The sequence below is a fragment of the Anser anser genome, assembly GCF_964211835.1.
Source record: "Anser anser genome assembly, chromosome: 28".
In the NCBI taxonomy this organism is placed as follows: Eukaryota; Metazoa; Chordata; class Aves; order Anseriformes; family Anatidae; genus Anser; species Anser anser.
In genome coordinates, this window is record NC_139749.1 from 2,665,936 (window position 1) to 2,675,887 (window position 9,952).

The 9,952-nt window shown below is 68.8% G+C and overlaps 1 protein-coding gene across 2 annotated transcripts; it reads right to left on the bottom strand.

Annotated features, from left to right (window-relative positions):
• Nucleotides 1-99: 99 nt before the first annotated feature.
• INSRR (insulin receptor related receptor) lies at nt 100-9,949 on the bottom strand. Of its 2 annotated transcripts, XM_083813084.1 has the most exons (22): nt 9,108-9,949; nt 6,895-7,446; nt 5,851-6,163; nt 5,569-5,711; nt 5,336-5,480; nt 5,043-5,257; nt 4,841-4,967; nt 4,431-4,669; nt 4,167-4,334; nt 3,891-4,080; nt 3,721-3,753; nt 3,331-3,596; nt 3,026-3,162; nt 2,755-2,920; nt 2,327-2,435; nt 2,136-2,206; nt 1,822-2,051; nt 1,625-1,735; nt 1,352-1,511; nt 1,118-1,247; nt 890-1,024; nt 100-721 (listed from the first exon to the last, which is right to left on the bottom strand). In XM_083813084.1, the coding sequence occupies exons 1-22, from the start codon at nt 9,208-9,210 to the stop codon at nt 457-459; spliced, it is 4,008 nt and encodes a 1,335-aa protein (XP_083669210.1). In that variant the 5' UTR covers nt 9,211-9,949; the 3' UTR covers nt 100-456. The 2 variants fall into 2 exon arrangements, with proteins under 2 accessions (XP_083669210.1, XP_083669209.1); XM_083813083.1 differs by having other exon boundaries at nt 4,841-5,257.
• Nucleotides 9,950-9,952: the final 3 nt, after the last annotated feature.

Sequence of the window (9,952 nt, forward strand, 5' to 3'; positions counted from 1 at the left end):
ATGGGGCCGGGGGGGGTGGGAGCGGAAAACCCCGAGCTGTGCCCCCCCCTAGCCCCCCCCGTGCCCCCCACAGACCAGGCAACCCTCGAGCGAGCCCCATCCCGCTTTATTTGCCCTCGTCCCGCGGCCACCAAGCCCCCGACGCTGGTGCCAGCAGCAGGGCCTGGGGGGGGGGGGAGAGGGCAGGAGGGCAGTGCCGTGCCTCAGTTTCCCCACCTGCCAAAAGGGGGGGGCACCCCGCTTTATTCCCAGGGCAAAATGCGACCCCACAGGGCAACCCTTTTTTTTTTTTTCCCCAGCGCGATGCCCCCCCACCCCCCCCAGAACCCCTCCACGAGCGCAACACCTCGCCGGCCAGCCCCCCCCCCCTTCCCTTAAAAGCAATAAATAACCCGAAAGGGCCCCGCGGATGGGGCCGGGGGGAAGAGTCCGGAGCGGGTCGGGACCCCCCCCTGCTCAGAGGCAGCCCGTCCCGTTGGGGAGCCGACCCCGGCCCCTGCGGGTGGGCAGGGGGGGCACGGGGGGCTCGTCCTCCTCGGGGGGCTGCTCCGTCTCGGCGTCGGAGGGCTCGCCCGAGCCGCGCCGGTGGTTCTCGGGGCTGTAGAAGAAGGAGAGGGTGCGGAAGGCGGGCGCCATGTGGTCCTTGATGCTCTCCAGGAGCTGGACGAAGGACGGGCGCTGGCGCGGGTTCTGCTGCCAGCACAGGCACATCAGCTCGTGGCTGCGGGACAGAGGGCACACGGTGGGTCTGGGGGTCCCTGTCACCCCCTGTCACCCCCCCCCGGCCACCCCGATGGCAGCTGGGTCACCGTGACCATGCCCCATAGGGGCCTGAGGCCGGGGTGACGGGCTCGGTGCCTATTCCCGACCCCATCCCACCCCAACTCACAGTTGGTCAGGGCAATTCTCCGGCTTCTCCAGGACGCCGTTGTCCATGACGAAGTGCAGGACCTGCTCGTTGGACATGCCCTGGTAGGGCTGCTCGGCCAGTGTGGCGATCTCCCACAGCACCACCCCGAAGGACCTGCGGCACCCCACGGTCAGCCGGGGGGGCATCCTGCTGGCTGGGGGGGGGGGGGGCTCAGCTAGCACAGCCCCCACCTGCTCCATCACCTACCAGACGTCGGACTGGGTGTTGAAGATGCCATCCTTGAGGGCTTCGGGGGACATCCAGCGGACGGGGAGCAGCCCCTTGCCCCCTTTGCGGTAGTAGTCCGTCTCGTAGATGTCCCGCGTCATGCCGAAGTCTGGGAGAGGAGGAAGAAGAGGAAGAGGAGAAGACAAAGAGGAAGAGGAAGGGCCGGGAGCACCAGGACACGGGGTCCGAGCCCTGGTGGTGCTGGCCGCCCACCTCCGATCTTGACGGTGAAGTCCTCGGACACCATGCAGTTGCGGGCGGCGAGGTCGCGGTGCACGAACTTCTTGGCGTTGAGGTAGGCCATGCCGTCGGCGATCTCACCCGCCATCTGGATCATGTCCTTGAGCGAGGGCGGCGGCAGCCCGGGGTTGTTCTGCACCGTGCACAGAGAGGGGAGGCTGGGGAGGGGGACACACACACATCCCCAGGGACGGGGGCCGTGCCCCCTCCTCCGTGGGGCGCCGCGGTGCCCGGCCAGCCCCTCACCTCGGCGTCGGGTCGGAGCGAGCGCAGGTAGCTCTTCAGGTCCCCGCGCGTCATCAGCTCCATGATGACCAAGGCTGGCTGGCCCTGGGACACGACGCCGAGCAGACGGACCTGGGGATGGGGCAGGGGGGACACAGCCCTGTGAGCAGCCCCCGCATCCCCTGCCCGTGTCCCCCTGCCCTCTGCCGCACACCTACCACGTGGTGGCACTTGAAGGCCTTCATGACTGAGGCCTCGTTGAGGAACTCGATGCGCTCCCGCATGGTGGCCAGCTCGTTGACCGTCTTCAGGGCCACCTTGGTCTCCTCGCCCTCGGCCACCAGCCCCAGCGCCAGCCCCTCATACACCATCCCGAAGGAGCCCTGCCCCAGCTCCCGAATCACCGTGATCTTCTCCCGCGACACCTCCCACTCGTCAGGGACATACACTGGGGGGGGGACACCCGTCACCGGCATCATCCCCACGGTGATGGGGACACAATCCCCACGGGGACACCTCTGTCCCTACGTACTGTCCGAGGCACTGAAGTACTCGGGGTTGACGGAGGCGTAGAGTGTCCCGCTGGGGTAGCCGTCGTTGTTCCTGCAAGGGCGGAGGGATGGGCATGGTGCAAAGGGGGGGACAAGGGACAGGGGCGCGATGTTGCCACCCCCAGCCCCAAATCAGTTGGGTCCAGCCCTGGGGGCGCAGGGCGGTCGCTACCTCTTCTTGTTGTAGAAGAAGACGAAGATGGCGAGGCAGGAGATGAGCACCATGAGCACCACGGGTGTGACGGTCAGCAGGACGTAGAAGCTGCCGGACTCCTCCTCGGCTGCCGGGGGCATGTGCCCATTGGGCAGGGTGCACACGTTTCAGGCACACTCATCCCACCACCAGCACTGAGCCCGCAGTTCCCCAGAGCCTCAGCACCCTCTGATCCCCGGTGCTCCCATCCCAGAGCATCCCCAAAGCCCCCAGACCCCCAATCCAGCAGCATCCTTTGATCCCCTGGTGCAGAATCCCCTGCTCCCACCAGCACTCCCCAGTTCCCCAATCCAGTAGCACCCCCAGCCCCCAGCTCAGCAGCACCCCAGCTGCCTGCCCCACAGCCAGGGGGTCCCGCTGGCGTCCCCCCAGCCCCCTGAGGATACCTGGCCCCAGGATGTAGAACTTGACGAGCCCTGTCCAGGAGCCGTTGCCGGCCAGCGAGGTGGCCCGGACCTTGGCCGAGTAATTGCCCGGCTGCAGCAGGGCCAGGTGGACGCCGCCGTACTTGGCGTAGCGGTGACGGGAGACGCAGACGACGGTGATGACCTCCTGGGGGGCGAGGGGATGGTGGTAGTGGGGACATCCCCCCCACCCCACCCCGTGGCATTGGGCAGGGGGACGCTGAGCTCCCCAACAGCGGAGCCGGGTCCTCACCTCGCTCTCGCGACTGTACTTGATCTCGTACTTGAGGATGAGCCCGTTGGGGTTCCGGGGCTCCTGCCAGCGCAGCAGGACGCTGTTCTTGCTGGCCGGCTCCCACGTCACGTTGCCGGGAATGTTGTCAGCTTGCACTGCAGAGTGGCACCAACTGGCTCAGGACCCCCATCCTGGTGTCACCAGCACCCAAAACCATCCCGGTCCATGGCCGGGCAGGAGAGCACCGCACACCGAGCCCTGATATCACCGAGCAGGGGGGCTGCCCTCGACCCAGCCCCGCACGCTGCCCCGACGGGACCTACGTTCGGGCATGGTCCTGGCGAAGACGAAGGTGGCGGCGCTGCAGCCCACGGTGTGCGCGGCGTGGTTGCAGGCGTGGATGTCGATGCGGTACTCGGTGAAGTGCCGCAGCCGCGACAGCACCGCCCGGTCCCGCACCACCTTGTCCTCGAAGATCTGGAAGTCGGGCTTGGGCTCGCTCCCGGCGTGGCTGGGGGCCGGCGGCTCCACGGAGGAGGTGTTGGTGGGGGACGTGACGGCCACCACGTCCCTGCGCCGCTTCGGGGTCCTGCGGAGCGGGGAGACGGGGACAGGGACGGGAGGCAGTTTGGGGCTGGGGCACCTGGGGCACCTCCCCAAAGGTGGTAGGGTAGGGGAGACCCTCAGGGTTTTGGGGCCATTTCCCAGCTCACCTCTTGTTGATGGACGTCACCTTCCAGGGTGGCCTGAGGCAGCGGAAAAGAGGTTAAGGAAGCAGCCCCTTATTTAAGGGACACCCTCTCTGGGGCAGCCTGGTGCTTGGAGACCCCCCTGACACGGGGAGACCCCCCCTGACACGGGGATCTCCCCCCAGACCCGTCACCTGGGGATGATGATGGAGTTGTGGAGGAAGTTCTCGAACTTCTTCTGGAAGGATTCAGCCTCGCCCTCCATGCGGAGCTGCCCGTCGGCGGGGCGGCAGGGGCAGCACCGCTCCTCGGCGTCCTGCTCCACCTCGGGGTCGTCCCCGTCGCTGAAGCGCGTGTCGGCACTGCTGGTGGGCAGCTTCAAGCCTGCGGGCAGGGACGGGCAGGGCTGGAAGCACCGGGACATCCCCGTCCCACCGGTGCTGGCACCGTCCCCAGCCGCCGTCCCGCACCTTTGTGGCAGTAGTCGTTGACGTAGAGCTCCATGTCCTCGGCCAGCTGCTGCCACAGCACCAGGTAGTAGGTGATGTTGCCGTTGCGCTGCGTGGGTGGCTTCCAGCGCACCACGATGTGGGACGAGGAGTTGGACATGGAGATGACGTCCCGGGGCACCGTCGGGGCTAGGCACGCAGCGGGGTGTCAGCATCTCCCTCGGAGGCCACCATGGGCACCCCGCTTTCCCCTGCCCTCCCCCCTCCGCCCCCGGTGCCCCTTACCCGCCGGCATGGTGCGGATGTAGACCACCTCGCTCTGCGCCCCGTAGTTGCGCCCTTCCTCGGCGGTGGTGAGGGTGATGGCGCGGACGAAGATGGCGTACTGCGTCCACGGGCGCAGGTTGAGCAGGGCCACCCCCGGCTCCTGGTCGCTGCTGAGCGGCAGCTCCACGTCCAGCACGTTCCAGCTCTGCGCCCCGCAGGCGTCCTGCCCCACGTACTCCGAGACGTTCTGGAAGGGTCTGGCCCCCACCCAGCCCTGGGTATCAAGGCGGGGGTCCCGGGAGCACCCCCTGGCCTCGCCAACCCCCTCCCCGGGATAGGGCAGGCCCGTGCCGTGAGGGTGCTGCGGGGTGAGGGATGCGGGGAAGGGGCTCACCCCCACCCTGAGCGCCAGGGCCGGGGCCACTTACGACTCCTTGTAGTAGACGATGAAGCTGAGGAGGTCGCGGTACTCGGGGGGCCGGTACCGCTCCCACTTGAGGAAGATGCGGTCGGCCTCAGTGACGTTGGAGACGAAGCGCAGGGTCTGGGTCTTGCCTGCGGAGGGGGCGCAGGGTTCAGGGGGGGACTCGCGGTGCCGCTGGGCCCCCCCAGCCCCAGCCCCGCACTCACAGGACGCCCGGTCCCCGTTGGTGCGAGGGTTGATCTCGGCCTTGTTCTGCCGCCCCTTGGTGCCCGTGACCTCCTCCATGCGGTAGATCTCAGCCAGGCAGAGCTTGGGGTTGAAGGCGAAGTACATCTTGCCCACGGGGATGGAGAGGACGTGGTGGCTCCAGTCCCACAGCTGCTGCAGGTTCTGGTTGTCCAGGACGTACAGGGTGTAATTTCTGGGGGGGAGACGTGGGCAGAGGCGATGGGCACGGGCACCCCCAAAGCCGTGCGTCCCCACCGCGCCCCGTCCTCACCCGTCCACCATGGAGTCGCCGCGGATCAGCTTGAGGTTCTTGAAGAAGGACAAGGAGACGAGGGCGAAGGAGTGCTTGATCTTCAGGAAGCCCGTGATGGTCTCGATGAGGCCCAGGCTGCTCTGCAGCTCCGAGGCCAAATTATCTGGGAACAACCCGCGGCTGTGAGTCAGGCAGCGCTCCCGGCCAGAGAGCCGGCCGCTCGGCTGCACGGGGCCGGACCCGGCACTCACAGCCCCGGCGGATGTTGACGATGAGGTTGCCCTCCACCAGGGTGCATCCCGCCAGCTCCTGCGCCGCCCGCGTCGAGTCGATGGTCTTGGTGCCCACCTTGCACTCCTTGGGGCACAGCCCCTCGCACTTGTGGCAGAAGATGCTGCGGGGATGGGGACGGGGACATGAGCCGGGTACGGAGCCACCTCCCTCCATCACCACCCCCAGGTTGGGCGGGAAGGGGGGTCCCATCCCAGGGGGTCCCATCCTGAGGGGTCCCATCCCGAGGGGTCCCATCCCACCTGCTCTCATTCCTGGTGTAGCCGGGGGGGCACTCGGAGAGGCACTGCTGCTGGTGGATGACGAACTTGGAGGCGTCGCGGGGGTTGTCGGAGACCTTGCGGAGGCTGGCGCAGTACTCGGCGGTGACGCAGCGCCAGCCCTCGTACTCGTAGGTGCGGGGCGGGCAGGAGGGCAGGCAGTGCCCGTTGAAGTGGAAGTGGCGGCAGGCCACGCACGAGCGGCTGTCGCGGGGCCGCCCGCAGCCCCCCAGGCACTCCGCGTGGCAGCACTCGCCCGCCGCCGTGCACGCCGAGCCCGCGCCGCACGGGCACACTGCGGGAGAGCGGCGCCGCGGGCAGGGGACGGGGAGAGGACGTTAGCAGGGGTAACGTGGAGGGGGAGAGGGCTTGGGGGTTGCACGGGGAACGGGGGAAAAAGGTGGGTGGGGAGGGCTGGGGGCTGCCGATGCCCTCCTGGCACAGGGGGCAAGGAGAGAGGGGTGGAGGGATGGAGGGAGGGAGGAACAGAGGTAGGAAGGGTGGGCAGAGAGAGGAAGAGATGGGGCGACGGTGGGAGGGATGGCCAAATACATGGGTGGATGGACAGAGGGAGGGCTACCCGGACAGACGGCAGGACAGACGGACAGGTGGATGGATGGGGGAGGCTCATCCCACGCCGAGCCTCAGCTGCCCAGTGGGGCCGCGTGGCGCAGCCGGTGCCGGGGCAGTGGCCGAGGTTACAGCCCCGATAAGGATCTGTGTTTATAGTATATATTTCATTACCAGGCCTCCTGTTTACTGCAAACGAGCCCGGGAGGGGCCTGTATTTACCTCGCCGCTGGGAAAACACGGCAGCTGGGAGCTGGCCTCTCCTCCGGAGGATGATACAGCGCGGATCCGATTACCCCACCGTGCTGCCGCTGCTGCGCCGGGGCAGGGACGGCCACGTGCCCAGCCCTGCCATCCCCAGCAGCTCCCCAGCCCTCCCCAGTGCCTCCCAGTGACCCCCCGTCCGCTCCCAGCAAGGCAGCCCGGAGGAGCAAGCCCCGTGCCTCCAGCACCCACCTTTCTGGCAGTAGCTGGAGGTCCAGCAGCGGTAATCCAGCTGCCCGTTGACGCTGGTCTGAGCGCACGGCTTCTCCACGTCCAGGATGCCTGGGCAGACGTCGGCGCACTCCTCGGCCAGCTTGTTGCCCACGATGTAGCTGGTGTCCACGGCGTCGGGCAGCAGCAGCCCCCAGTCGATGGTGGAGAGGTGGCAGAGCTCCTGGTTGCGCTCGATGCGCACCGAGCCGCGGAGGACGTGGCCGAGGCTGTGCAGCCCGATGTCCCGCAGGTGCGGCATCTCGAAGATGACCAGGGCGTAGTTGAAGAAGAGGTTGGTGCCGCGGATGACCGAGAGGTTGGGGAAGAGGTCCCGCAGGCTCTCCAGCCCGTAGACGCGGAAGAGGAGCAGGTACTCGGTGATCATCAGCAGGCGGGGGAAGCTGAAGCCCCGAAAGTCCTCGGCGCCCGTGGTGAACATCAGCAGGATCTGCAGGTTGCCCTCGATGATGGAGCAGTTCTCCAGTTTCTTCAGCTGGGACACGTCGTTGCGGATGTCCATGCTGCCGCAGACTGGGGTGGCGAGAGGGGACACGGGGGCAGTTGGGGGTCCCGGGCAGACGGCCCCGCCACCCAAGGGACCCCCGGGCCGTGCCCCCGTGCGGTGACAGGCGGGGGGTTGACGTCCTCGCCTCGCCTGTCACATCTGCCTGCAATCCCCGTGGGCAGCTGGGGCAGACGCGAAAGGCTGTGACAAGCAGCCGGCGCGCCGCAGCTCCTCGGGGCACAGCACAGCCGTCGTGATGCTAACGAGGTCTGGCTCTGCGGGAGCTCCTCGCCCACCCCGGGAGCACGTCCGAGCCCCCTGCCCACCCCACGGGAGGCTCTGAGCCCTGGGGGCAGCTCGGGGTAACCGCACGGCATCCTCCTGCCAGGTCAGCCCCATTGACCCCCCGGCACCGTGCCGTGCCGGCCCCATGGGGTTGGGGCGATGGGCTCGCCACCCCGGGGTTTTCCCAGTAGGATACCCCATAGGGAGCGGGAGCATCGGGGGCCAGCCCCGCGCTGAGCATCACCCGCTCCCCGTTCCCGAAGCTGGCAGCTCCCCTCTGGCAGCATCCCCAGCCTGAAACCTGACGCCGAGTTATCGCGGAAAGAAGCGCGCTGAGACACCCGGAGAGGGATTTACTGTAAACACCGAGGGTAAACACGGCCGGCGCGGCGTGTACCCTAAACACCAGGCACCGCCGGCACCACGGCATGGCCGCCCGCGCCGCGCGGTGCCGCCGGCTGGCACACGGAGCTCCACGGCCCAGTAGCCGCCTGGCGTGGCTGGGTTCAGCAGAGCCCCGCCCCCTCCAGCACCCTGGGGTGCCCCCCTGGGACATGGGGGTCTCCATCCTGCCGTGGGACTGAGGGTTCAGCCGCTGAGGTGCTGGCCCCGGGAGATATGGCCCTGAGCTGCCACCGCCGTGACCTTGGCAAAGTCACTGGCGCCCCTCTGCTGAGCGGCACGAACCCGAGGGGAGAGGGGGCTGGGGACCCCCGGGTCCCTCGGGGTGCAGAGGGGGGACTGGGGTCCCCTGTGCCCTCGTGAGGGCAGAGATGGAGCAAACAGCATCCCCAGGGCATCTCTTGGCTCAGATTTGGCTGCTTTGTCCTCCCCCGTCATTTTCCCCCTCCACCGCCCCCAACCCCGCTGGGGAAACTGAGGCAGGGGGCGGAGGGGAGCGCAGGACGCGCCACTACACCAACGACAAACCCAAACGTCCTGGTGCCGCCATCCCCAGCCCACCAGCGGGGCTGGGATGGCAGCAGGGGGGTCCCCACACGAGTCCCCTGGGGCTTTCCCCCGGCCAGACCCCACCACAGCCCCGTCCCCGTCCGCACGGTGCCACCCCGAGCCTCAGAGGGTCACGCACCGACGGCACTGGGTGCCGCAGAGCCGCCGTTTCCACCCTCCCGTCCCCCACGAGGACAAGAAAGCAACACCCCCGACCCCAGCACGGGGCCCCCACCCCAGCTTTTCCCCAGGACGCCCCCGCCCCAGCTCCCCACCCCAAACCCCGAAGGACGTGGCCGTGCCGAGCTGCCTAGGGGCGTCGCCCCGGGGGGAAACCGAGGCACGGCGCGTCGTCCTTGGCCCTCGGCTCTTACGGAGCAGCCAAGTGACCCCAAAACCCACACCCCACCGGCACCCCTTCCCCACCAACCCCCCCATCCCGGCCACTTACTTTCGGAGGGGGCCTGCACGGGGGGCAGCGGGAGGGAGCCGAGGAGCAGCAGGGCCAGCGCCAGCCGCAGGGCACCCAGCGCCCTCGCCTCCTTCGCCCCCATCCCCGAGGGGCCGCGGTTCCCTCCGGCCTCGGGCGCTGCTGCAGGCGGGCACCGCGTCCGGCCCCGCACGGCACCGCACTCCCGGCCAGCACCCGCGGGACGCCGGGACAGGGGTGGCCCCCGCACCCGCCAGCCCTCGCCCCGGCCCTGCGGCCCCTTCACTTTTGTTTTCGGCTGCGGCACACTAAATATTTAGCCTGACAACTGCGCGGGGACGGGCCGGGGACGGGGCCAGGGCTTGTTTGGGAAATAAAGAGGGGAGAAAACAGGGCGGCCCCCGAGCGCGGCCAGGCTGGAGGGGGCCGGGAAGGCGGGGGCCCCCAGGACGATGCGCCGTGCCTCAGTTTCCCCATGGGGCAGGGCGTTGCGGGCTCCTCTCGGCGTGGGGACACGTCTTCACCCCATGGGGATCCCGGGGGATGGCGAGCCAGGGGGCCCCGAGGTGCCGGCTGCGGTGAGGAGGAGGAGCGGGAGGAAGCCGGCAGCACTCAGCACCCAGCGCAGATGCAGGACACGAGGACGGGGGGCACGTTTATTTCGTGAGACAGCTCCGGGGGGGGGGGCGGGCAGAGGACCCGGGGGGGGCGTCCCAGCAGCAGTGACCGGTCCGGGGGCACTGCCCCAGCGCCCCTCCAGCACCGCAGGACTGGGAGCACTGGGGCCGGGCAGCAGCTCCAGCTCCCAGGTGCACAAAGCCACCGGAATGAGGGAGCCCCACCGGAATGGGGGGGCCCCCCCGGGG

Coding starts and splice junctions, on each gene's coding strand:
- INSRR (XM_083813083.1), bottom strand. CDS start 9,210: ATGGGGGCGAAGGAGGCGAGGGCGCTGGGTGCCCTGCGGCTGGCGCTG. Junction 3,754..3,890: donor AACTCCATCATCATCCCCAG/GTGACGGGTCTG, acceptor CCGCTGCCTCAG/GCCACCCTGGAAGGTGACGT. Junction 2,436..2,754: donor GTTCTACATCCTGGGGCCAG/GTATCCTCAGGG, acceptor TGCCCCCGGCAG/CCGAGGAGGAGTCCGGCAGC.